This window comes from Electrophorus electricus, chromosome 9, assembly GCF_041902795.1.
Source record: "Electrophorus electricus isolate QZ-2024a chromosome 9, ASM4190279v1, whole genome shotgun sequence".
NCBI classification, from domain to species: Eukaryota; Metazoa; Chordata; class Actinopteri; order Gymnotiformes; family Gymnotidae; genus Electrophorus; species Electrophorus electricus.
In genome coordinates this window covers 23,278,714-23,305,694 of record NC_137505.1, presented here as the reverse complement: position 1 = coordinate 23,305,694, position 26,981 = coordinate 23,278,714, and the positions used below count along the sequence as shown (strand labels likewise).

Sequence of the window (26,981 nt, the reverse complement as noted above, 5' to 3'; positions counted from 1 at the left end):
CCAAACTGTTTCGCCTGAAAATCGCTTGTCACTAGACAGTTCGAGATGGCAGAGGAGTTTCCATATGCCCTGTTTGTTGAGGGCAAATGGGACCCCGAGACTCCTAAGTTAAAAAACAAACTCACAATTTATTTCCAGAGTAGAAAGTCAAACGGAGGAGATTGTTCTGTGCAGTATGATGCTTCCGACTTACAGAGAGCAATCGTGCGCTTCAAACTAGAGGAAGGTAGGTTCACTTACGACTCCATAATCATATATATGACGAGTCCTTATTTTTTAGAAGGCGCTATTTTGTTAATTTTAAGAAGGGCTTTTAAAGAAGTGTTTACCTAACCTAAGTGGGTAAGTAGACTGAAAAGCGAAAGTATGTGAATATAGAATCTGCTTCAGACAAAGAGCTCTGTATAAGTGTCTTTTTGTCCACATAGTGAGAGAAAATGTTATCCAGAAGCCAACGCACCAAATAAAGCTGGGCAAAGACCTCGTGACGCTGAATGTATATCCGCCTTCAGGAGACTCCAAAGACACTCCGGTGAGAACTGAAAACTTAGCTGAATTAATGTAATCAATTAATATTAAAATATTTTGGAAGTATGCTCAAATCGCGAACGTGTTTTTCCTAGGAATCAAAGTCCACAAGCAAAACAGATCAAACAGGTGAGCGGTACAGGGGATCTTGATTTTGATTCCGCTATGTGATTGTGTTCATTTGCATGTAAAGACTAGCAATAACGTAAATTACGAGTGTGCTTCCCTCTAGGGGAGAATTTATGTAATTTTATTTCATGCTGATGTGTTTTTTTAGTTGATAGACGCATTTAAAATTATTAAAATTATAATGATGAAAAAGTATTTAAATTATTTAAAAAGTATTTAAATTAATACTAATAAACATTTTATAATGTAAAGAGATCTTAGAAATATTTTTTAAAATCTCTAAACAGCTCTAAATAATGCTATTAATTACATCTTCATCTTTACATCTTTACAACATCATTTCATAATAAAAATTAGATATTTACACTTGTACGTCCCTGACATTTGAAGTCATACAAGTTGCTGGACAAAGGTTTTTCAATTTTTGTGTTCTCCTATCTTCAAACCTTAACTACAAACACCATTGTGTGTTTTCTCTGCAGGTCTCAGAAGCCAAGAGGAATCACCTGCCCAAGATGAAAGTGCCACGTCTGGTGAACTTCAGTGTGAGGAGGTGAAGGAGGAGTTGCCAGAGGACAGCACAGACCCAGCGCCCAGATCGGCTGTGCTTAGCAACATCCAGAACATGAGTCAGGAGTTCCTGCATATGTTGGTGGAGAACGTCCTCAAGGGTGGCTCTGAATCAAAAGAATTTAACATAGAATTCATAACTGAGAGCAACTGTGCTGTGGTTACTTTCCCTAGCAGAAAAGGTGAATTGTTGTTCTCAACATAAAAGGAAATTGTTTTTTTGGGTTTTTTTGCATACAGTGTACATTTATTTATAAGCATATTCTTACCTATCTGTTTAACAGAAAACTATACCACTGATATAAAACTAATGCTTAATGTAGAATAATAAACCCTTAATTAATTGCAGCTAAAAAGTTTGTGATGCTGATGCATATTAAAATATACAAAATTACTTTGATGAGGGTAATGATTACTAGGTTTTTAATACATTAACCTTTTCAAGTTCAGTCCCCAACAGCCCTTACCTAAATAGACAAAAGTCTTAATAGTAAAGCTGTAACCTTAATGATTTTCTGTAAAGAAAGTAAATTATGTTCTAATTTTATATCTCTTTGTACATTAGGTGCAGAGCACTTCATTATGTCTTGTCCAGGTAATTCAGTTGTTAGGAGGAAGAATCTGGAAGTGAGTCCTCTTAAGACGACTAAAATGGTGAAGGCTGAGGATGTTCCTTCAGGTGTGAACTCTGACTACTTTGTGCTGTATTTTGAAAAATTTGGTGAAGTAGAGGATGACGTGGAAATTCTCGAAGATGAACAATCTGCGATTATCACCTTTTGTGATCACACAGGTAAGACTCCTTTCATAGTTGTCAGGTATCTACCTACATTTTGAAAGGCCTGCTGCAATGTTTTGTGATGTTCCATTATTTTACAGTATTATACTATGTACTGATGTTTTTACTTACATTAAATTTATGTAATAATTTCAATAAAGTGTTCTGTAAGATATTTTTGTTTTATTTATCATTATATTGGATCAGAGTCCTTTACTAATGTAATCAGAGCTGACTCAATTGTTCTATATTTTCTAGATTATCTAAAGTTCTAGACAGCCCAGCTCATATTCCCAGTCCTTAAAAATTTGAAATAAAAAAATCCTTACAATGAAAAAATGACAGTAGCAAACTTTGCAAGCCAAAGCACCATTGTGTTTAATTTTCCATGATTAATAACCTTTAAACTCTAACATTGTTTCTAGCTGTAAACACAGTTCTCAAAGCTCAACATCAAATTAAAAAGCACCCTATCAGAGTATACCCATACTATGCATCATTGGGAACAGCCCTTTATGGTAGAGAGAGACCCACTTTGAAACTCCCAGAGACCTTCATACAGAATATTGATAAATCTATCTGGAAATATCTCCAAGAAAACCAAAGATCATTGGACTTGCTCATGGAATATATGTCTAAACATTGGTGTCAGCTGGACCTTGGAGACACAGCTGTGAGGATCAGTCCTCATCGGTCCCTCCTTTGCCAAGGTGTACAGACAAGAAAACTCCTCCAGATGTGGAAAGAGAAGGCCTCTGCTGAGTTTACTTCTGCAATGTCCAAATATAAAGCACTGGAGATCCCACTTCAGAGAGATGCATGGGTTGAATTGGCGACAGAAGTCCCCAAGATATTGGAATCTGAGCCTGTGACCCTGGTCCTTCACAAAGATCAAGGAACAATAATCATGGCAGGCCTTGTAGAAGATGTGTGCAGAACTGCTAATATTGTAAAAAATATTGTTGACACCACCACTCAAAGGATTCAAAGGGAGATAGGCAGTGTGACAGATGAACTTCTCATGGATCCATCCATTTATGAGATCATCATGCTGAGTGGCCTGAAGCAAAACCTTAAAGTCATCTTTCCTGAGCTGGATGTGAATTACCACAAGCAAAGCCAGAAGATAACTCTCTATGGTCTAAAACAAGAGGTGCTTGAGTCAAAAAATAAGATTCTGCAAGAAATTGTTAGCCTACATCAGAGGATGGTGGAACTCAAGCCATCTATTCTGGAGTTTCTATGTAAAGGGACACGGGAGGAACTAAACAGGAACTTGTTCTTATCCAAGGGAATTAGTGCATCCCTGGAAATTAAGGAAAACCATGCATGGCTTTTTGCCAAAACTGAAAAATCCTTGAGTGATAGTGAGGAACAGCTGACAGCACTGTTATGTTGTAAACACTTAGATGTAGAGGATCCCACTGTGCTCAGAAGGGAAGAATGGCACAATCTTGTTGCTAACTTAAATATCACATTCAATTCAAAAGAATTGGCTGTTGTAATCAACACATCAGACAACCAAGTTGAAGTTTCTGGCTTTGTTCAACCAGTCTTATTAGTCCAAGAACAGTTGTCTGAATATATAAATAACAATTCTCTCATTACTGAAACCTTTATGACAGAAAAGATCATTGTCAGGTTTATCCAGGAGCACAAGAAGGAAAACTGGTTTGACAATGTGAAAAATAATGTCAACGTTGACTTTAAAGACAACACAATCTCACTGTATGGCCCAAGGATATATGTCTCTCAGTGTAAGCCTCTCTTTGAGGACCTCCTTTCATCGGTTTTCTGCTGCAACTTTAAAGTAGCTAAGCCTGGTGCCAGGAAATCTTTCAAGAATAAAGAGACAATGTATATTGCTACAGCCAAGAACATTATGGGGTGTTTAGTTGAGTTAGCAGATAAGGATGACCTTTCTCAGGTTGCTGATGTCACTATGGAAAAAAGGGGAGTACTAACACCTGATGGAGTGGAGATTATAGTCAATAAAGGTGACATGTGCTACTATCCAGTAGATGCTGTTGTTAATCCAGCTAATGAGAAGCTTGACTTCAATGGAGGTCTATCAATGGCACTTTCCACTGCTGCTGGACCACAACTGCAGGAGGCCTGTAAGAAGATTATTAAAAAGCAAACAAAGCTGAACATGGGTGATGCTGTCCTCACTGAGGCAGGGGGTCAACTGCGCTGCAGGTATGTCATCCATGCGGTAGGACCACTCTTTGATGCTTCTGATCCCCAGAAAGCAGTCCGACTTTTGAAAAAGGCAGTGATAAAGAGCCTGAATCTTGCTGACAGAGAGAATTGCCAGTCTCTTGCAATACCAGCCATAAGTTCTGGCAACTATGGGTTCCCATTGGACCTTTGTGCTGACACCATTGTTGCAGCCCTGAAAGAGTTCTTTGAGTTTATGATGGGGGACACTTGCTTAAGAAAGATCCATCTCATTGACAACAACGTAAGAACAGTTGAGGCTTTAAAAGCTGCAGTGCAGAAAGTTTATGGGCAGAGATTCACCAGTCAGAAGATGACATCTGATGTGAATTCAAGCAACCATCAGCAAAACCTAAACCTCTCCAGTTCATCAAGCCATGGCTCATCACAGAGTGTTAAGACAAATGAGGGTCTGACCATCACCATTTCACAGTGCAACATCCAGGATGCCTCAGTGAGTTGAATTAGTCTGTTCAGAATTCTTTTTCCAAGTTGGCAAAAAAATAAAAAATAAAATAAAATAAAAATAATAATATATATATACATATATATATTGTGTTTCTTTGTCTTTAGGCAGATGTTGTTGTGAACTCTATATCTTCTGATCTGGCCCTTAATCATGGAGCCATCTCGAGTGCCATCTTTAAAGCAGCTGGCCCTCACCTTCAGGACCTTCTTAACCAGCATGCTGTAAACCCTGCACCTGTTGGGGCAATATTTGTCACTAATGGCTGTAACCTTAAAACCAGTTTGGTGTTTCATGCTGTTGCCCCCCACTGGAAGGGTTCAGAGCAGAAGGTACTACTCTGTAATCTTACCACATCTCAACTTTCTATGTCAAAGGCTTTTGGATGCTGTATAATTTTAATTTAATTTAATTTAATTTAATTTATTTCAATGTTACAAACATTTCTTTTTATATGTGAGATTAAGGCAGTTTTGGACTTTTGTCATCATTTAAATGTGTTAACACCAACATCTTGTCTTTGGAAGGTGATGGAAGACATTATGAGTAAATGTTTAGACGAGGCTGAACAGCGGAAGCAGGGGTCCATTGTGTTCCCTGCCATAGGCACAGGAAACCTGGGCTTTCCGAAATCACTGGTGGCTTCCCTCATGCTTGACTCCATTGTTCAGTATAGCAAAAAGAACCCCAAGCATGTACAGAAGGTGATGTTTGCTCTCCACCCCAAAGACACTGAAACCATTAAGGTAAGTGAACATTGCTTAGGTTTGAACTCCTAACTACATAATGTGTGGATGTTTTGTGTCCTACCAAAGGGCAATTGACATGTAATTGTATGCAATGCAATGCCTACTTAACATCCCTTAACCTTTTTTACAGGCCTTTACAGATGAGTTCAACAAAAGTTTTAACACACAGTCATCCCCAACAAGTGCTGTAACACAGCAGCAATACAAAGGTGCAGTGTGTAAATATGTTAAGAAGTTAACTTTACAGGATAAGACATCGGTTTAGTGTTTTGTATAGTCTATGAACAACCAGTAGCTTTGGATCACACACTACTTCAAAGTCATCTATTTTATTTGAATTTTTATATTTAATTCCTAGGTCCTTTTTCAAAGATTACTTCACCAATATCAGGGACTTATGAGACCATGGTGGGAGGTGTTATGCTTCAGGTTCTTAATGGCGATATCACCATAGAGAAAACAGATGTCATTGTAAACTCCAGCAATGATGATTTCACAATGAAATCAGGTAAGCTTGAGCATGCTTGGAAAACCAAGTTAGGAAATGGTTAGACCTCAGTGGATTTAGGAGCGTTAATCAAGAAGTGTGAAAAATTTCCACTTATGAGCTTGTGCTTGGTAGCTGCAGAAGTTTGTAACTGCACCTGTTAGCTGTTTACAATCAGAAGCATCTATCTACAGTCAGAAGCAACAGATACATACAGGAAATTTGCTGTTATACAATACTGCAACTTTTAACTGCTTTTCTTTTCTTAGAGATTTGTTACCTGCCAGTTATTACTCGGGCAGTTACACAAAGGAAGAGTTTTTTTCAACGTGTACTAAAGAATTACTATATAATGCATGCCCTAAATGTGTGTCTAATTGTTAAGGTGTCTCAAAGGCTGTTTTGGATGCCGCTGGTCCAATTGTAGAGGCAGAGTGCAAGCAACTGGGTGAGAACGATTATCATTTTGAAATCAAATCAGTAAACATGCTTTTAAAATAACACAGTGTATGCAAGTGTGTTGAACCCATTATATTTTGATCTTTCCAGGAGCACAGCAAAATCAAGGGCTGATAATGACCCAGCAAGGCAACTTGCAGTGCAAGAAAATTATTCATATTTCAGGAAAAAGTAATCCTGCAATAATTCGTCAACTTGTCATGCAAGCGCTCAAAATATGTGTTCAGCAGAACTTCACTTCCATTTCCTTCCCTGCTTTTGGAACAGGTGAGCACAAGTTCCTTGGTAAATATCTCAACTCAGGAGCAAGAAAGATGACATATTAATTCTGACAATTTGTCAGGATCATCCTTAAATAGCTCAACTGCGATCTGTGCTTAACAGTGACATTGCTATTCCATTTGTGATCAAGCCTAGCCTTTTTTTTTTAACGTTGAGAGTTGAACAAAATTGGTACTTAGTTATTAAACAAAAGGTTTAATAAAGAGCTCTGCATGTCTGGCCAGTGGACAGATCTCTTTAATTTCATACAGCAGTTAAGAGGTAAGCTGGCCATTTTCTGAAACCTCACTATACAGGGAGGACTTGTGTTTTTCCTTACAATCTACCACCACCAACTAGCTACAGTTCTGAAATGTCGCTTGTCATCATTCATTTTCCATCTGATAAGGATGGGTTGTTGCATTGACTAGAAATGCAGATAATGTGAACTGTGATTAAATCATTCCACTGGTAGAATATCCCTGTACAACACAGATGTTTTAGTCTGTTTAAGATTTTTATATGCTGTGCTGTTCTGTTGTGACAATAAGATGTAAATTTATAAAATTGACCACTGTGAAATCATTCAGTAGTTTGCTCACATGACCGATGTGGTGGGGCTTGAACCAGCAACCTTCCGATTACAAGTCAAGTACCATAATCACTGAGCTACCACTTTGCAAAAATATAGCTCTGCATCAGCTGTCCACATTATTAGGTAATATAATTTATTAATAAACTCAATCTTGGTTGATTTCAAAATGATATGAAAATGTTTCATGTAAATATCAAAAATATATAAAATAAACCTTTAGACCTGCTTACTAGCCTCAGTTGTTTTGTCCTAAGATGGTTTTAAAACCCTAGAAATGTCTCTGGTGCAGAAAATATTTCAAGTAACCATTTTAAAAACAGTTGTCATAGTGTGCACACTGGCCATCAGCATGCCATCACTGCACACACCAATTAGGTGCCATCAGTTGAAGAGCAATTTATGTTTTTGATTTATGTTTTTGAGTATCATGCATTGAATGTATGCATGATACTCGTGTCAAAAAGCTCTATTGTGGAATTGAGAATAGAGCCTACCAACAACACTGCTTATCTTACAGGTCAAGGTGGGGTGAATGCAGGTTTAGTTGCAGACGCCATGCTGGACGCTGTAATAGACTTTGTGAAACAGACTCCCCAGTCCTCCCTCAGACTGGTCCGGATAGTGATTTTCCAGGCGCCCATGTTGGCAGACTTCCACCAGAGCATGCTGAAGAGGGAAGCCACAGACAAGCAGAAGAAGGGGACTACCTTGACAAAAATTATATGTATGTGTCCATTCATCTCTCCAGGTGTTAGATGGACCATTATCAAAGGAGAATGTTTTAGAGAAGCATTTTCCAGTTATTGTTACAGTTATTGTTTTCATTTACGCATGTTGCTTCCACCTTGACAGCATATGCAAAATCATGGTTTGGATCTGGGGATAAAGATGTCAAGCAGCAGAAGGGCAAGAGCTTTGTGATGGAGGACAAAGTGGTGCATGCTGCATGCTTCTCCATCTGTGGGCCATCCCAGGCCGCTGTGCACAGAACGCAGCAGTGGCTTGAGAAACTCATCTCCGAAGAACAGGCATTTCAGGAAATCTCAGATGCAGTGATTCTTAGCTTGTCTGACAAAGACATACAGCGAATTCAAGACTTGCAGCAAGACATGGACATTAGCGTGAGAATGGAGTTCAAGAGTCAGGCGGCTGCAGCTGGAGGCTCGGGGGAGGCCACGATCATAGTAGAGGGCATCACCAGGGACGTTTTAGCAGCGGCAAGTGAGATCCAGACCATGATCAAAAGAACCAGAGAAGAGGTGGACCTGAAAAAACAAATCAGTATGACCCTCGATCTGGTGGACTGGCAGTACCAGCAGGGTGGACAGTACCACAGCTTTGATCCACAGACAAACTACTTTTTGGAGAAAGCACTTGCTGTGGATGCTCACCAAGCGGACATCACCTTCCAAGGCCAATTGTACAAGGTCACAATGCCAGATGGTCCAGCTGTGAGTGGTAGCAACCAGATGAACATCAGGCGTGTTGACAAATTAAATGGTAATTGATCCCACAAACTTCTTCATAACAGTAGTTGTAGATTTTAGAAAATATTAGAAAATATTCTTGTCAATCAGCACCTCTGATATAAACATCCTGTTTCTCTGAAAACCTTGTGTACTACACACACACACACAAAAACCAAACTGCATTTTACATCTCAAGGTAGCATTAAAATGTCAATTTTATAAGCTGTCCTATAAAGTTTAATTGTGATTATTTAGTGGAAGTAAATACAACTACTAAAAAAATTTTCACTGAAATGAACTGTAATAAACCCTGATTTTTTTGTTTACCAGTGGCATCCACTGACAGCCTACCACAGGAATGGGATACCATGAAAGCGGATGAGTTATTCAAGGTGTGCCCACTGCAGTCTGGAAGTAAAGAATATAATGACGTATTGAGCCACTTTAGAAAAACCTGCAACAAGAATGTTATTAAGGTAAGTATCTATAATATAACCTTGTGAGGAAACATATTGGTTGGTCTGTGATCACTTCCATTGTTCCATGGTTTCTACAAGAAGGGTCTTATTTCACACCATGTTCATTTTCGTTACTACTTAGATTGAAAGGATCCAGAATCCTGGCATTTGGAAGAACTACCAGAATAACAAGACAATCATGGAACATAAAAATAAACATCAGAACAACGAGAAGAGGCTCTTCCATGGGACCCGGCCAGACTCAAAAGTTCACATCAATATGAGAGGCTTCAACCGCAGCTATGCAGGATTAAATGGTACTAGAAATGTTCAAGACTTTCAAATCTTTCAAAACCCTACCACATTTGTTTTACCTGTGCAGCCTTCTTCATTAATATCTCTGTTTATTCATTGCAGCGGCAGCCTTCGGAAAGGGCACGTATTTTGCACTTAATGCGAGCTACTCTGCCCAACCTACATATTCAGTACCAGACCAGCAAGGCCAGAGGCACATGTACCTTTGCAGAGTTCTCACTGGAGACTACACAGTTGGAAATCATTCAATGATCGTCCCTCCTCCCAAAACTGCCAACAGCACTGATCTCTATGACACTGTGGTGGACAATACTTCAGCGCCAACCATCTTTGTGGTGTTCCGTGATGATAATGCTTATCCAGAATACCTGATAACCTTCACTTGAGTCATGCTCTGAAACTGCCTTAAAGAGATAGATTAAGTTCCTGAACACAAATTTTAGCCAAGAATGTATCTAACCAACCTGAAAGGCATGGCTGCCTTTTGCTACACACAAGTTAAAAACTACAGACCTTGCAGTTAAGCTTTTTGCACATTTCACTGAGTACAATTTTATAACTTTTGTTATAAACCACTGAGAATAACAAAGTAATTATCTTCTGACGTCTACAGTTCATCTTATGTTTTGCACTCCTGTTGTGGAAGTTTGAAATCACAGGAATGGGATGTTCTGTAAAGCACTCTATGCAGTCTGTGATTTTGTTTATGATTTTATCGTTTATGTCAGCTCAGAATGAATTCCTAGGTTTAAGAATTTTCTTATCTGATTTTGCCTAATAGATACTCAATAAATAAACATTATATGCAACACACTTTGCCTTTTTTTTAATTTTATTTAAACGAAACACACTATTAGACAATTTTTGCTAGACCAGGTGATATTTGGTCCTCATTTATTTATAAAAATTGACTATTTTTGCTTATTTATTTATATTAATGTTAAATTTTTCTTTTGGATGTCATGAAACACATATCATGAAAATAATCATTAAAACCCATTCACAGAGTACAGGCAAACAATTCAGCCAAACTTCTATATTAACTACAAAAAAAACTAAAAATGATTTCTTCCGGTCTGAGAAATCATGCCATTCAACCTGAAGTGCACCTCAAGGCAAACCCTCCCACCACTCAAAAATAAATTAAAAAAAGTTTTTTTGGCCTCTACCTGGATAATCAGAAAAACTTGATATACTTCTGTTATAACCAGTGCAGCAATAAAGTTGTAACCAAAGTATGTGGAATATGAAATAATTTGTTCAAATCTGTAGAAACATGTAACATTGCGATCATCATTCCTCTAGTTAGTCTTCTTCAGCCCAGGCAGTGTGAGCTCATACCTAGTTTGATAAAACAGACACCAAAAATCAAACAGATTAGCTTTTGCCTGCTTTCATTCAAATGCTAAATATATAAAGAAAAGGAAATGTTTCTAAAACTTGGGTGCAAGGCAACCATTGCATAGCCATGACCTGTTGACAGGTTGCTCCTAGGATGAGTGGGTATGTGGTTGGTAGTGGTGGAGGTTGTATCTCATCAGGCTTGTCTTTGTTTATTTTATTAAATATTTAGGTTATGGTAATTATCTTTAATATTTTATATCTGTTTGTGACTACATAATATATGTTGGGTCCAGAATTCTATTTTTAACAGCTTATACTAAAAAGAAACATGTTTTTTGCTCATCACAAAGATATTACTAACCAGTCTATGGAACCTTTCACAAGATCCACTTGGGACAAATCGATTAGGACCTGCAGATAGAGGGCAAAAAGCAGTTATTAATCTGCAAACTAAGCATTGCATTTGTTGTGACAGGTTATCACATGGTTTGCATTTTCCCCCTCACCATTCCAATCTCTTTTCGTTCCCTGGTGTGAAACATTCGATTGTTCTTCACAGAAACATCCAACTTCCTGGTCCTGGCTTCCTCCATTGGCACTGAAAACTCAAACCTGAGCAAGCAAGATTGAAAGTATACTACGCAAGGAGTGGCCAGTCAGTGCGTCAGCCACACTACAGCACCACAAATCTGTCATTTGAACATTTGAACAAGCTCTCACTTCTCCTCAAATGAAGGGTTCACCGTCTTCCTCTTGACCTGTGTGCGCATGCGGCTCTTCCACGTCTGTTCTGGCAGCAGGTAAACGCGAACGTAGGTGTCTGAGCCATTCTCGCTACAGGGAAACAGATTCCTACCAAGCAAGGTCATGGGAATATGCAGTGTATATCACCATCAACTCAACAGGATCCGTTTTCTGAATGATCCAAAGTGACAATGCAAATGAGCTAAATGTGTTAAATACTAATATAAATTACGGCTGAATTAATTCAAAACAAAGATCATCCACATTAGTGCCCATTACTTATTATTATCATCATCAATGCCAGCAGTTTTAGATGCAGTCTTTTATTAAGGTTAGGGGTTATTGCACAGTAAGCAGCAGTTCTTTCATGTACCACTGATGCTTTATGGATTTCACACATTAAGCTGAAATTCTACAGCCTTTACAGACCCACCTGCAGCCGTTGATGGTCACAATAAGCTTGTTCCGCAGGTTGGCATAACGAAGTGTCACCTGGATCTGGCCAAAACTGCCTTGGTGGTTCATAAGGGCTCTGTAACACATACATTTGCAAACAATTTAGGGACTCCTCCAAAAACAGGCTTGGATATCCATAGGTGTTTGCCTGCATGCTTGTAATGCTCAGACAGGTAAAATGGGAATTGTTGGTGACCCCTAGTGGGTAAATGAACATATTTGTTTTAGTGACACAAAACAAACCTAAGATCAGCAACATCCAGTCAACAAAAGACATTTATTCACTTTGATGTGATCAAGCTCTTGGTATTTAAGTGTCATTTTAATTCCATTAAATTGCATCTTGGCATTTAAATGGCTGTGCTGCTACTTTTGCACCAGATCAAAATTCCTACATGTGTAAACATCTTTATTTGTTAATATCTTTTCTAAAATATGCCTCTAGTGCACAAAACACATATTGAACCCCTAGTTCTTATTGCTCAGTTATTATTAAACTACTTATACAAAAATCTAAATATATTATATATGTCTCAGACCAGAGATGACACTCACTCTGGGTATGGGACACCATCAGCCAGGTCAAAGCGTGAAGAGGCTAAGGAGTTCTCTGACAGGATGCTGTGCGAATCGTAGCGGCGCATGCGAGACGGTGTGGAGGGGCCTGAGCGCCGGCCCTCCAATGGCAGGAGAGAGCCTCGCCGCTGGGAGTGGGTTTCGGTCTGGAGCCCACTGGAGGAAGAGCTAGTTTGCGGGTTGGCAGAGGTTTGGTTTACCACGGCAGGCACAGGCCTGGGAGTCTGCTCTCTCCCCTCAGGTTGGGATGACTGAGGGGCAGGGTGGGAAGGCTGGGACTGGGTCTGCTGGGACTCAGGGTGTTTGGCTTGGGGGGCTTTGCCACGTCGAGGCTGAGCTGGAGGGTTGGGTGCCTTAGGCTGGGGCTTCTCCAGCTTCAGGGCCTAGGATAGAAAAGAATGATCTATTACTAAGGGAAGAGGATCTGGGCCCATTTAAATATTTGCATATAAAGACCCAAACCCAGTATATTCATGTAAAAATAAGATAACGCTAAAGAAATGACATTGAAAAAAAACCCAACAACAAAACCTGCATTTAAAGCTTGCTTTGAAATGTACTAACTTCTAATATTACACTGTGGGCACGAGCACAAGATGCACTTTCAGGTTCATAAGATGTCTTTATACCATTTCAGAGTGCTGATCTCAGATCAGGGGCCTCACCCTGAGAATGGCCTTAATCTTGAGCTGGCTGTTGGCTCCAGAGCGCTCCAGTGGGAAGCGATTGTCCAGGGTCAGGTCTGAGGCATTGAGCAGGCGGAGCAGAGGCAGGGTGAGCGTACCCAGTAATGTCTTCTTCTCGGCCACCATCACCTGAAATCATGGGGGGCCCATGACGTCCCGAAATGCTCAGGAAATCCTAAAATGCTAATGAATTTTATCCAGAAGGGTTGTGGATTAAACAGGAATTCTGCCCCCTCTGTCATTTGTTTTTTACTCCTTTGTGGTTCTTTATAATATCACTGACAATCGTAAAGCAGATTGCCAAAGACCAACTCAAAAAGCCTCATTTTAATCTGTTATTAATGAAATTTTCGATCTTATCTGAAGTTTATTGAAGAAATTTCACGTACAGTTTTCCGTTCATCCGTTTAAGAAGTCTTATAAACAGCTGTATTCACTACAATGAAAGTGAAATTATATGACTGGTAGTCTGGTACTGAACTTCCTTCCTTCATGACCTTAACCTTTGCTACCAGACCTGACTTTTCACCGATTTGAACTTGGTCAAAAAGTGATCACTTGTGGTTTAGCAGACACTTTATTTAATTACTTTTACTGTACAATTACTCACTGTTACTTTGCAAGCCACCTCATCTACAATATATCTAGTGTCCTACAGATATATTATGTATAACCATGGGTCAATTTCCTGAAAAACATGGACCATGAAAATAGAACAGTTTTTTTTTGTCACTAACCCTGAGTCTGTACTAACTAGTTTTAAGCAGCAGTTGTAGGAACTTGATTTTGCTGTTCTACCCCCTTCCTTCAAGACTGAACAGCCACAGATACTTTTTTTCCCCCTCTGAGTGATGGCTATCAGTGTATAAGGACAGCCTATTTGCAAAATATTCCGAAAATATACAGCAGCTGAAGTGACTTACCTGGATGCTAAGCACCTGGCTTTCCACATTATGCACAAAGAAGGTGAAGTACTCCTCAAAAACAGGATCTCTGGAGGCATACACAACCTTGAAGGAAAGGGCTTGACAGTCAGCTAGGCTCAGCGTGACATGCAAAGGATTTACATAAACGTATGTTCAAATAGAGGCTTATTTAGACGCAATACTTTAATTCATTTTATTTCATTTCTTGATCTCATATCATCCAACAGAGGGCCCTGAAGTTCTAAATTCATTACCAGAAGTAATGCAAATGCAGCCATTACCTTGCTTTTCTGGCTTTGCTGGTCTATTGATAACTTCACGTAAGAGTTGGGGTTGTTCTGCTTTCGCGTGAGCTGTAGTGCAGAAGCAAAACCTAGAACTGAGAATCTTTTTGGAATCATTAGACAAAATACGGGGAAAAATTAGACCATTTCTGAGCTACACTATTGAAAGAAACCTTAGCTAAAAGAATCAGACTTCTTACGTTTGTCTGATCTTAAGGTAAAGTGAAAATGCCATATAGCTTTGCTGTCCATATTATGTAATCTATTCTGATTTAGCACTTGTTGCAGAACCTAGCTACAGCCGTTTCTATAAATACCTATTAGTATGGAAACCAGTTCAACAGGTCCTGCAGGAGATTTACAAACCGAAACTTAAAACCTACTCATAAACAAAGATTAGCCTGTTAGTTGGGGATCAGAAAAGATGGCGTGACTAGCATTTTTTTCCCCACCAGCTTGTACATGCTTCTCCTTTTTGCTGCCATATGTCTGTATTCTTGATATATGACAGGTAAGTATGTTTGACTGGTGAAAACAGCACCCGCATAACAAACTAACTTAACAGGAGCCAGTCCAAATTGAACAGAGAGCAGGCTCAATATCATTTACTTTTTCTGCATTTTGACAATTTTCTTGAAAGGCAGTACTTCTTCCCACCTGCTGAGCTGTTCTAAGGTTTCTTCAGTATGAGTAGTTAGCTCCTCAGTTCAAATAGGTAGGGCAGAGAGGACAGGAACATGCTTTCAACACTGGCCTGCCACTGAACAATTCCTAGCCGGATTGCTCAGCCCTCAGGACACAAGCCTGAGCCGATGGAGATCAGATGACATGTGATTCCGAAAGAACGGAAGGACACAAGAAAGAGCAGGCTCATGACCCAGTGGTTAGTCTGGATGTGTCTGCATATCTAAGGGGATGTTCAAGTGGATAATTCTCACAGAACCTAGAGCATTAGAGACCAAATCTAAAAGTGTAATTTTAATGATCTTATTACCTGAAAAAGGCATTTTCCATGAGACAAATCCACTTTACACGAATAATTACTGCAACAAGCACTCTGGGTGTAAGCTAAAATGATTACTACACCTTGCGTGTCATGAAATCACGGTGCGGCATCGTGTAAGGTTGTGGTGTAGCAGAAACTGCAAAGTGACATTGCCACTGAACCACACTCGAAACTTGGAATGCATTATGATCTTAGAAGTGGCTTACCTTCAACTCTTTGGGTTGCTTTCCGTGTTTATCAGGCTGGCTAAATTCAGTCTGGTCTTTCTGGAGGCAGAGGCATAAGTACATCAACAAATCTATAACATGATATGCATGCTCTTATTGCACGGTGGCAGTACATTCTATAGGAACACATAAATAAACAGCCTTCCGCTTCCAGCCACTCTTTTTGCCGTTTGTCAGACGAGCTGAACTTGTTTTAAGTGTTTGTGTTGACCCAGTCAGAGAATTCTGGTCAGGTGTTTTTCTTGAAAACAATAAGTTTGGAAAATAGATTGATTTCACAGCTGATTTCACTTGCTATTGACAACTGAAGTTTAAAAGGCAAGAAAGCTACATTTTTACATGAACACTCACAGGCAAGTTAGAGGCACTGTCCAAATACACAGCAAGCATGGCACAAGCACAGCCATCGGTGGTCTGAAATGTCTGCAGAGGCAAATGCAAATTCACATGGGAACATATACACGAATCAGCCCACAGCATGCGAGTACAGTGGTAAACACAGTTACCTGTCTTAGTAGGTCCAGATCAGTCTGCAGAGAGAGCCACTGCAGTTTCATATGCACTCTTCCACTCTCAATATCCTGCAGGGTGAACCACTGCAACACCAAGAGCAATGTGGATATATTCATATTCATTTTTCTTCAAATGTACTAACATCAAATGTACTAACATCTTTTATCCTTGCGGTGGATTTGACCACTACAATTTAAACTCCCATAAAATAATTAGGATTAAAAGTGTTACCCAGGTTAATGTGTACTTTATGTTTATTTGTTGACTACCTAAATTGTGCTTTAAATTTATATTAAAAAAAAAAAAAAAAAAAAAAAAAAAAAAAAAAAAAAAAAAAAAGCCCCCCCCCCCCCCCCCCCCCCACCCACCACCAAAGATGTTTTTGGTGCTTCAGGGGCTTTATATTATTTCTAAGTACAAAGTTTTGTTACTTATAAGATTTGGAAAGAAAAAGCAATTTCAGTTATCAAGGACAGTAACATGTATTATGTAATAACTGAACCCACGGTCCTGTAGATCCTGTATTTCTGTGCCTTGTTTCTCTGTTACAAAAACCTGGCACGGGAGAAAATATGGAATGCCTTTAGAGACACGGTAGCCTGAAATACTGCCCTTCCAGTGTCAGCATTCCAAAGCCTTGCCGCATCTTCACCTTTTGACTTAAATGAGCAATTCAATACAGGCTTGCAAGTGTGTCACATCCAAGTTCCACCTGTCCCCATACACACGCCTCCTCCCTACATTTGTCTTGTTTGTCATCCCTAGAATATCCTTTTCCATTATTGGTGGGATGAAGACTTCCAATACTGATTTAATGTCTTGGACATGCCTGACAGCGTATCTGGTGGGGCCTGGAACCATAATGATGACATTAGCAGCATAGTCTCTCTTGTAATTGAAGTGGGGAGAGGGACCACAGTAACTTTACATTTCTGGACGGTAATGCGTCTGCTGGTGGTTGAGAGACAGGAGGGTCAGCACAAAGGGTCTCATTCTCAGAGGGGAATGCCTGATAATCACAGTCCTTCCCAACATTATCCTGTTTCAGACACATTCTGCCCCATCATTTTCACTGTCATAGAACTCTGATACAACCTCAGTAGAAGAAAACCATAGAGATCATTTTCAATTAAGAGGGACAACATATAGAATAGACATGCAGAGCACCAAGAGAAATGGTTTAGAAGGAAGCTGTGAAAGCTTTTAGCTCCTCCCCTGTGTTGTATGTTAGAATCGTCCTCGCGGGAACCATATTTCTCCATTCCCATGGCACAGGAAATAAAGTTCTCGTGGGAATTATGTTTTCGCCTTTCCAATGTCACTTGAACCATCAATTCTTGCACTTCTACACATATGGTTTTGCTATCTTAGGGCCCAAAAGGAGAGGAACATTTTTTGAAGATTAAAAGATTATATGTTATGGTGACCTCAGAATCATACACTGCATGTAAATTTTTAATATCGCTTATGTTTTATACAGCTAAAACTGCCAAGGGTCATACAAACATACATACACAAACATGAATATATATGTAGTTGTAGTGATGTACACAGGAGTTCTCTGGAAATGTGATGGTGGAATGTCATTAGGACATCTGATTAAAGGATTGCATTATCCATCTCCTAGCATCATACATAATACGTACCTTATCTATCTCTTTTTCCTTCTTCACCTCTCCAAAATCCAGATTAAACCTGTAGTATGCAATTTCTCATCTTAATATTCATACAGAGCTCTCTTGCTTTTGTTAGCGATCAGAAAGTATGCCACTCATGTAGCATTTATGCTCAGCTTCAGAAGCAGCTTCCGTCACCTGCCCATAAAGTCATCCTTGTCTTTGTCCTCATCATACAGCTCCACTTCAAGCTCTTGCCCAGGCGCCTCATGAATCACGAACTGTACCCAAAAGGAATGATCAATGGAAACACGTACATAAATTAATTAATGAATTAATTAATAAATAAGCCCAAGCACAGAATTCTGATGAAATCCCAGATCCTGCCTTGTGGCTTATCCAAGATAATTCTTGTCTATGTCACATAATGCTTATTGCTTTATCTTAACGTAATTTTGAAGATAAGTATAATTTTAATGATTGTAAATTGGACAGTGGGTGTATGTGTATGAAGGAAAGGTATGAGCCCTTACCTCATATACCTCATTCCAGCGGGGGCTCAGGGTCTCTTTAATGGTCTTTGTTTGGAAGCGCTTGTTGCCCACCCTTAAAACTACATAGGGATCAGACTTCCCCTTCACTAGACCCATCATCACTGTATCCATGGCAACTAGATCCTGGGCCTCAATTGCGTGAACACGCACCACACCCTTCACAGTGACCAGATTATTAAGAACAAGTGATTTAAAAAACATCAATAAACTAAAATAAATCTACTGTATCACAGCCAGGTTCCGGGTAACAAAACACAGGCACATTTACTTGAGAATATCCGTGTCTCTGACAATTTGGTTCGCTAATGGAACTGTCCCTAGTCTTATCCATAAAGGGCTCATGAGAGAACAGGTTTTGGCTCGTACCAAAGAGCAACACACCTGACTGGCCTGATGGTCATTAGCCATGCAGGCTGGACCCTGTACTATAATGATTAAGCCTTTGTGTGCGTTTCATTTGTACTTACGCGGGGAAGAGGAAACCTCATCTGATCCACCTTGACTTGGTCTATCAGTGGGAAGCACATGCGGTTGGGCAGGACCATAAGAGAAGCAATGACATCCAAGATGGCTGACTCGGAAAAGGGACTGTGGAGAAGTTAATGGGGAAAATCCAACATTTACGAAACCTGATTATTCCTAGTTTACCTCACCAACATGCTGTTATGAAATTTGTAAATATATACATGTATAATATTCATACTTCCAGAGGAGTATGACATTTTGGACAGAGTAGATTCATCAGCAGTACAAGGAAAGTACTACTCAGCCAAGTTCTAGGTCAAACTGGTTTTATCTCCTAGAACTTTAGAAGCACTTTGCTTGCATAGCTGACCAAGGAACCTGCTTTTCCAGAAACCTTGTATAAAACACTTACATTTTTTCAACCTATATAACAAACAAACAAGCAAGCCAAAAATGAATACCGTAGTGTTGGACTGTCAAGAAGATTAGTCACCCCAGTCCAATTTATGTGAAAGGTCTGCAAATTTAATTTAAACTTGGTTAAAAGCCTGTGAGTGATACTGAATGTCTTAATATAAATAAATAAGTTAAATGTATTTACAGACTAATATTATCTACATATAATGAAAATGTAACTAACAGGGCGGCGGATGAAAAACATAGTGATCCCTCCCACAAGTGGCGCCTGACCAATCAGCGGTTCGAGAATCACACGGAGCATCCCCTGAAGCTGAGAAAGAAAAAAAATAAATAAATCTCATGGTCCTCAGCAAAAAAACAGGCTTACCTATCTAACAGCACAGTGAAAGAGTTAAATTTATTTCACCACATATTTATGTAAAGGAGGATTCTGCCACTGCTGGCTAACCTGAATCTCTTTGACTCCTGCAGAGACATGTGGCTTTACATTTGCTTGAATGTCCAGATCTCCCACGTAACTGGAAGGAATAAAGGGAAAATTCAAACAGCACTGGCATTGAATGCATGAGAATGTGCAAGCATCCACGCATCTATGAACAAAAATATATACAAATAATAAAATACATTTATAAAGTATGTTTGTCCTTAGCTTTACTTGTATGGTATGAGCACTGGTCCTACCACTTACACAATGTTGAGGTCCAGAATAACTTCCCTCTTGTCAGTTTCATATGTGTATACTCGTATTCCTGAAATTGTTGGAGCCTGAAGCACAAACAGCCAGATATGTCTATGGGTGAAATATCCTTGCCTGGACTTAAATACCTTTTTTTTGTACGTTACATGCCAAAAATATTCCAAACCACCAATAAAATTACAGACAAACTTCAAGACTCTAGATATGCCACAGCACTCCCTAAATATGATCATGAATGTCATTCTGATTCCTTTGGCTTCAGCTTGCACTGATCACATGGAGGGCATTCCTTGGTACACGTCTTCCAGCTTACATACAGCTTACTGAGAACTTACTGACAGCTTACTGACAGGTTACTGTGGAGTTCATTTGACTGTGGAATGGCTAGAGAAATCTTCCCCAGTGATTCTATGCAGCAGAAGCTGCATGCCTCACCTTCTGACCAAAGTGGACCTTAGTAAAGGTGAAGGTCTTGAGGTGAACACTGGAGCTTCGAATGGTAGCCTGGATGCTGTCTTTAAGGAGCTTTTCCATATACATGTCGAAGAATGGCCATGCCTGATGAAGGATCTGGGAAGAACAAAGGGATGTATGCATGCAAGAAAGCACTGCAATTTTATGAGTTACATAGATATAAGAGCTTGTGCTCATGGTGAACACTCTACCAAATCAATACACCACATGTATGATGTAATTTTTCAAATGATGCATGTAAAGGTTAAATGGTGCAAGTTAGCAGAAAATCTTTTTTTTTTTTTTATTACACTTTACCTCATCTGTCTTTATATTTTGACGGACAAAAATATCACTAAAATGGATACTTTCAAAAAGAAAATAAAGTCTGTATGTCTGTCCTGTTTTTTGTAATCAGCATCTAAAAATTTCAACATGGTCCAGCTATCCTAATCAAATAATCTCTGTAAAAGGAGGAGGCTTTCCCTGCCTGTCATTTATGAGTCAGTTGAAGTGAGTTGGTGGACACCTTCGATAGCAAAGATGTCAGCAAGGACATCAAAATGAATTACTATACTGTACATTGCATATTTGACCTTGACATGTAATATTTCACAACAGGCAAAATGTTTTACTAGAGGCAACTCTAGTAACTATATCATGTACCAGAGTAAAAACCATCACACAATGAAAAAGCCCTGAGTAGCTCCATAAACATTAAACAAACAAGGATTACCAGCTAAGTGAAGAATTAACAGAACTTTACAAGGTTTGTAAAGATAGGAAGTAAAGTCACTACTGTTAAAGATGCTAGAAGCACAGTTTGCAGAATTATTGCTGAACATGTTGATCCGATGAACCTGTTTAGTGTTTGTAGGTCCTTCTCAGTCAGTAGAGCCATGTGATGACAAAGAAGGTTAGAAGAGGAAGATTACAAGACTCAGTCACTTCAGTCCCTTCGGTATCAGGGATGGGACTCGATCAGTCCCTTCGTTATTAGGGATGAGACTCGATCGGTCACTACTGTATCACGGATGGGACTCGATTGGTCACTCCTTCTTACCTTGTTCATCCAGGCAGCTTTCTCTACATCACTGAAGTTAATCTGTTGAGGAGAAACACATAGGAAATGAGACAAAGGTGAGAAAACATTTAACCACAGCAATGCATGCATGGGGCCTTCTGATAAGACACACACACATGGACACACCCACACACGCATGGACACACAAAACCCCAACAAATTCTAAAAACAGCATGGTACTAGATGAAACATTGAACAGAACATTATTGGAGGATTTGTTTGTTGGCTAATCTTAAACCTCACTTCATAAGAGAGGAGTCAAATAAACAATGGCAAATAAAGATTCCAGCTGCTTCATAAGGTATTTTAAATTTGCATCTTTTTTTTTTTTTTTCAACTGAAAACTGCCTCATTCTTTCCTCAGAAATGCTTATGCAGGCATGAAAAATCAATACATTTTTAATCTGAGCCCAGTTCCTGGTAGAGCTCATGATCTAACATGGAAATGGGTGTAAGAAAAAGCTCTCTAGTGTTGGCCATTTAAATGACCTGATGCTTCATTGTAGTAATATGCCAATAATGGCCAAGAAATGTAATTCAGTACCTCTAGGCTCTTTGTACAGTAAAGGCACTGGAGCAGAGAATGCTGTTTTACAGCACTACTGTCAATAGAAGGACAAAATCACCATCAGTTCAGAGGGCAACATGATGGTGAGAGTCCAAGCTAGAGAATGACATGTGCAGCTGTACATACTAGACATTTTACATGTGTAACGTGCACACAGAGTGTACCTGCCACAACAGGTGGAAACAATCACCTGATGTATAAAAGCCCAAAACACTAAGGTAAATCTCAAAAACAAAACCTGCTTTGCCTGTAATGTTCCCAAGCAACAGAAGAGTCACACCCCTGTAAGCTCACAACAATTCCACAAAGAGCTGGATGCAAAATTATACTGTAAAGCAAGTGATAATGCAAGAAATGTCAACATAAGGTTTCGCATCAACACATTCATTGGGCAATGGGAAACCAGTTTGCCACCCTTAGATCTCCAACTTGATACCAAGATACCCACCCAAGCTGGCATATTTAGTGTTTTCAATTCAGTTTTAATTACACAGGACTCATTTTCCAAAAAGTCAATAGCTGTGTCTATCCGTATGTCCTTGTGCTTGCGGTTTTGCTCCCACAAACTCCATATCACCAGACTGAGCAGAATCCAGCTAATACTCATTCCAAGAGAGCCAATAAGGTACACGGGGTAAAAAATCAGAATGGCTTTTCCCATGTACATGAAGAATTCCAGAAGCAAGCGGTTAACGTCACTGGGCCTGAGGTCCTCGTTTGCAGGGTTATCGGGGAGCGCGGGAGCCCCTCCGTTTGCGCGCGTGGAACTCATTTTGGCATTGGCCTAAAACCTCACGAGCAGTCGCGTCGTGAAGAAACTGGTTAAATGTCAAATCTCAAATAAGCATCTTCAGGGACGTGCTTCCTTTGAAGTGGTCTGTCTCGCGCGTAATCAGAAGTGCTGCTGGAGGAGGTTGCAGTTAACATTACGATAGCTAATCCTGATCACAGACGGAATCCAACATCTGGGATTAAAAATAAAGGTGCTGCTTTACAATGCTCACTGTCAAGACAGGTCTCGCATTACGACTTCCGTGTTGAACGCATCCACTTTGTGGAGGCTTTCCCTCAAATTAACCTACTCCTAGTTAGGGAACGCCCGTGTCCTGCACCACGCCTTTTATTTGTGGAAGCTACAAGTGGTGATACCACATACACTTCTGACGAACAACTGACAGGTAATATCGCCATTCACATTAAAAAGGGCACCTGACAGAGTCTTACATTCGGTTATATCACCATTGCTCACCTACAGATACTTCCAATCTGTTGCACATTCTTTTCGTTACGGGCGCGCGCGCGCGCGCACGCGCACACACACACACACACACACACACACAAACACACACACACGTTTGAAACAAAATTAAGTCACTTTTATCTTGTCAAGACCTCACAAGGGTTCTGCTGTAGGACGGGTTAAACACCTTTCTTTACAGCAGTTAGTAATGTGGTCATTGTCGCCCTCTTGTGCTTGCTTTAAAACAAGCACCACAAACCAAAACACACGAAAAGTGGGATAAACTATACATAGTCAGCGATACAAAAAAGGAACTCGGATATCCACATGTATTTTATAGTCGGTACCCTTTCACACTCCTGGTGATAAATAACATCGTTAATAAATAACACACACGTGCGGTGCTAGATTTCGACCAATCAGAGATCGCAGCGCGAGGAGTGGCGGTTTCCTTGGTTACCAGGATGACAACAATAACTTTCGGAAAACGGTGCAGGTTAAGAAATAACCAGAAAGGTCATTAGCGCCAAAGATTACTCCTGTCGATAGGGTGGCGATATATAGTATCTACAGTATCTCTCTGAGATTGACAAATCAATTATACTGAGCTAGTACTGTAAACTATAAAGGGTCCTTAAACTGTAGTTCATCTGCGCCTTGTGCTAGGTCAGAGTTATCTCCACTTATGTAGAGTGGTTAACAGGTTATTAGACTTATTATAGATAGCTGTTAAAACTAAACGAAACTAATTTAACTAAATTAGGTAGGACTTTGTAACAGGGTGCTAGCAGGAGAACGAACTTAAATTTGCCAAAAGAAAATTCAGTGTAACCGCTGATTCAGTGTAACAGCCCAATTAAGTTGCTTTTGAATTACCCAACAACATGGAAACTAAGGTAAGACGTTAACTAGCTAGGCTTAACTGATAGTCCGCTAGAGGTGTTTCATGGCAAGCATAAAGCCAGGAGCTCAGTCATGTTTCAATCTTATAAATTCATTGTTAGAGCTTCATGTAGCAAATGCACTTTTGTCTTTTATACACTAGCTAGTTTGTCATGGTGCTAGCTAGCCCAGATTTTGGCCTAGTTCCATTGGCATAACCCTCCGCTGATGTAATCGTGTACATTTACAGGGCGCATTTGGGAATAATGAACCAGCCAAAATACAAGAAAGTTCTGTTCGTCTCTTGCCACAGCTTCCAAAGGTGAGACTTAATTTAATTTAATTTAAATTTATTTATTATTATTATTATTATTATTTTATTATTATTATTTTTTTTTTTTTACCTCATTTTGATTTTAGCAGAATTCAGAATAAGGAGATACTTTCTTTACACATGTATTTGAACTATCATTTGCTTGTGTCAACTAGGTTCGGAAAAAGCCGCAATGGCGAGACGCCAGCCCTACATTTGTCCTACTGTCACCAGCCAAACGGGACTCCACGGATGACGCTTTACACACCGTGGTTGCCGGTAAGCGACCGTGCACACTTTTATAAGGGATAGATACTCCTAACGTCCTCTTCTCAGGCTTGTCCAATGACCACTGTGAAAATAAAACAACATCAAATGATGGGGCTATATTAGCAGCTCAATTTGTAATATTTTTAATTGCCACATGCTCAAAAACACAATCTCACTAATCTCACTCATGTTCCTGTAAGGCGCGCGGCCGAGCCGGACTGTGCGCCGTGGGGCGGAGGAGCGCAAGAGTCACACCGAGTCCTCCGTGAATCACGCAAAGCCCAGCAAAGAGCGCGCACACTTCCGCCGCGCCCTCGTCAGCATCATACTGTGTGTTCCTTTCTGAAAGACAGCACTGTGATCATCACTGGTTATTCACCAATTACCGCACGTTACTGATTAGATTCATTCACTTTAATCGTTGCAGGCAGCAGGAGCCTTCCACCGGGAAGAGCCTCACAGCTGCCAGCACGCCGCCTACCTGCGGTTCGCCCACAGCCGCAGAGAAGGACGCTTTGGTAAGCAAGTACCGTAACGAAGAATGCGCCTTGGTTGAAGTAACGGAAACCACAAATTCATGATTTTCACGTGATACTGCAAATTCGGGCATTTTCATCATGTGAATCTTGGGAAGTAAGCAAAATAATAAAGTCGCTCAAAACAGTCTTGTCAGACTCAATAAGTTTCATTAATTTGACTTGTAAAACAAATGGAGAACGCGGAGGCACTTTCTCCACACGAAAACAAATATAGTTTCCATTCAAATTATTCCAAATATTTATTTTATTAGAAAAAAGATTTCAATAAGTACTCTTAAACTCTGTTAACATTTATATTTCAACCTACTTAAATGGCTTTTTAACAATTTCTGTTCATTAATTAAATATATTAGATGTTAAAATGACTAAATGGCCCAGCAATATTTATAGTAATTTGAAAAAAAAAATTAAGGTTAATGTATGTTGAACATGTATCGATTTTTAGCATAATTTTACATAATTACAGCATTATTGTAAATGACAGGAAAATATTAGTATTAGTATATTAGTATTTACTTTGTTTTTTCTTTTTCTTCTATTACTTGTCTAATATTTGACAAAGGGCATGCTCTTCTCTGAAATGGTTGGCTCCATGATAACCAAGGAAATAAACCTTTGAAAAAACTATTTAGTACATTTTTTTTTATAACAACCAATATAATAAAAATGAAAAATTGTGTTTATTTTTTCATTAAAAGTACCTCCATGGAACTCATTGAAGAAATATCCAATTAAATATCCAATTAATTTATTATTATTATTATATATGTAATAATAGTGCCTTTATGTAGGCACTGGCTTACATTGTAACAGAGTGGGAACCTTTTTTTCTTTAGGTAATGAAAGATGGGGTTTGTTTTGTGTTGTGCCTTACAGAGATATTACTACTACATTCGAAATGGGATTGACACAGAGCATGTGGCAACCATGGAAGACTCCTGGATGGATAACATCCTGAACCTGGTGCCAGGCCACCTAAAGAGGCTGACAAGGACCATTGAGGTCCTCTCGGACGAGATGAGGGAGGACTATCTCCTTAGCGTTAAGAAAGCCATAGGTATAACAGCCCCTTTTAGTGCTTCAGGCCTAAACAGACTTTTGATCCATTCACAAGATTACTGATCACTTGAATGATTGGCCATTCTGAGGTATACGGCAGCTCCTTCAGATTAGACCCACACTTTGTCAAAGGGATGTATACAGATCAATCATTTATTGTACATTGTAAGATGGTTTCTTTAAAGATATGTCTACAATTCAAAATATTCTGCACAGTGCTGTCCAATTTTTTTTTTCTAAAGAAAGAAGTAAAAGAGAACTTTCATCATTTAATAGATTCATTTAATCATTTAATGGTTTGTTGTTATCAGAAATGAGCTGAAATGTTCTGTGTGAGCTAGCTGAATATGAATAAGTTTCACACACAGCACTAATATACTCCTTGGCCTGCTTTACAGTGGATTTTGTGCTGTGGGACCCAAGAGAAATTGAAGAAGGGAAGGTCAAAGATCTCCTCCCTTATAGAGAAGAGTGAGTCTAACTGAATTCTAATGTTAAAACACACACATACACACACACACACACACACACACACACACACACACACACACACACACACACACACACACACACAC

General features: G+C 39.4%; 3 protein-coding genes across 6 annotated transcripts in view; 2 read left to right on the top strand and 1 right to left on the bottom strand.

The window, feature by feature from the left end:
- On the top strand, positions 1 to 10,295 carry parp14rs1 (poly(ADP-ribose) polymerase family member 14-related sequence 1). The gene is made up of 17 exons (XM_027010024.3): positions 1 to 226; positions 429 to 532; positions 624 to 657; positions 1,140 to 1,409; positions 1,793 to 2,020; positions 2,431 to 4,679; positions 4,799 to 5,023; positions 5,219 to 5,437; positions 5,571 to 5,649; positions 5,799 to 5,948; positions 6,313 to 6,375; positions 6,477 to 6,653; positions 7,760 to 7,966; positions 8,095 to 8,742; positions 9,042 to 9,187; positions 9,312 to 9,486; positions 9,587 to 10,295. The coding sequence occupies exons 1-17, from the start codon at positions 46 to 48 to the stop codon at positions 9,868 to 9,870; spliced, it is 5,439 nt and encodes a 1,812-aa protein (XP_026865825.2). The 5' UTR covers positions 1 to 45; the 3' UTR covers positions 9,871 to 10,295.
- A 12-nt stretch (positions 10,296 to 10,307) lies between these two features.
- esyt3 (extended synaptotagmin-like protein 3) lies at positions 10,308 to 23,162 on the bottom strand. The gene is made up of 23 exons (XM_027010060.3): positions 22,552 to 23,162; positions 21,515 to 21,556; positions 20,434 to 20,568; positions 19,990 to 20,066; positions 19,750 to 19,819; positions 19,522 to 19,611; positions 19,343 to 19,398; positions 18,884 to 19,004; positions 18,396 to 18,572; positions 18,061 to 18,143; positions 17,893 to 17,941; positions 16,240 to 16,329; positions 16,085 to 16,156; positions 15,713 to 15,772; positions 14,498 to 14,569; positions 14,214 to 14,300; positions 13,270 to 13,419; positions 12,584 to 12,987; positions 12,006 to 12,104; positions 11,549 to 11,680; positions 11,335 to 11,440; positions 11,190 to 11,239; positions 10,308 to 10,825 (listed from the first exon to the last, which is right to left on the bottom strand). Exons 1-23 carry the CDS (start codon positions 22,873 to 22,875, stop codon positions 10,786 to 10,788), a joined length of 2,586 nt encoding a protein of 861 aa, XP_026865861.2. The 5' UTR covers positions 22,876 to 23,162; the 3' UTR covers positions 10,308 to 10,785.
- A 664-nt stretch (positions 23,163 to 23,826) lies between these two features.
- The window catches only part of dnah7 (dynein, axonemal, heavy chain 7), an 81,232-nt gene continuing 78,077 nt past the window's right edge, over positions 23,827 to 26,981 (top strand). For all 4 annotated transcript variants that reach the window (XR_014125232.1, XM_027010040.3, XM_081720520.1 and 1 more), the window contains exons 1-7: positions 23,827 to 24,239; positions 24,476 to 24,547; positions 24,715 to 24,817; positions 25,009 to 25,138; positions 25,236 to 25,326; positions 26,224 to 26,404; positions 26,805 to 26,877. Coding sequence is in view for 3 of the 4 variants with exons in the window: in XM_027010040.3 (XP_026865841.3) it covers positions 24,228 to 24,239; positions 24,476 to 24,547; positions 24,715 to 24,817; positions 25,009 to 25,138; positions 25,236 to 25,326; positions 26,224 to 26,404; positions 26,805 to 26,877 (662 nt within the window). In the remaining variant the exon portion in view is untranslated. The remainder of the gene's footprint in view (positions 24,240 to 24,475; positions 24,548 to 24,714; positions 24,818 to 25,008; positions 25,139 to 25,235; positions 25,327 to 26,223; positions 26,405 to 26,804; positions 26,878 to 26,981) is intronic.

Excerpts from the sequence above, each read along its gene's own strand:
- parp14rs1 (XM_027010024.3), top strand. The coding sequence starts at position 46 with ATGGCAGAGGAGTTTCCATATGCCCTGTTTGTTGAGGGCAAATGGGAC. Across the intron at positions 6,654-7,759 it reads CTTCCCTGCTTTTGGAACAG|GTCAAGGTGGGGTGAATGCA; the intron begins GTGAGCACAAGT and ends CTTATCTTACAG. Across the intron at positions 8,743-9,041 it reads GCGTGTTGACAAATTAAATG|TGGCATCCACTGACAGCCTA; the intron begins GTAATTGATCCC and ends TTTGTTTACCAG.
- esyt3 (XM_027010060.3), bottom strand. The coding sequence starts at position 22,875 with ATGAGTTCCACGCGCGCAAACGGAGGGGCTCCCGCGCTCCCCGATAAC. Across the intron at positions 13,420-14,213 it reads GCCAGGTGCTTAGCATCCAG|GTGATGGTGGCCGAGAAGAA; the intron begins GTAAGTCACTTC and ends CCATGATTTCAG. Across the intron at positions 11,240-11,334 it reads AACGAAAAGAGATTGGAATG|GTCCTAATCGATTTGTCCCA; the intron begins GTGAGGGGGAAA and ends CTCTATCTGCAG.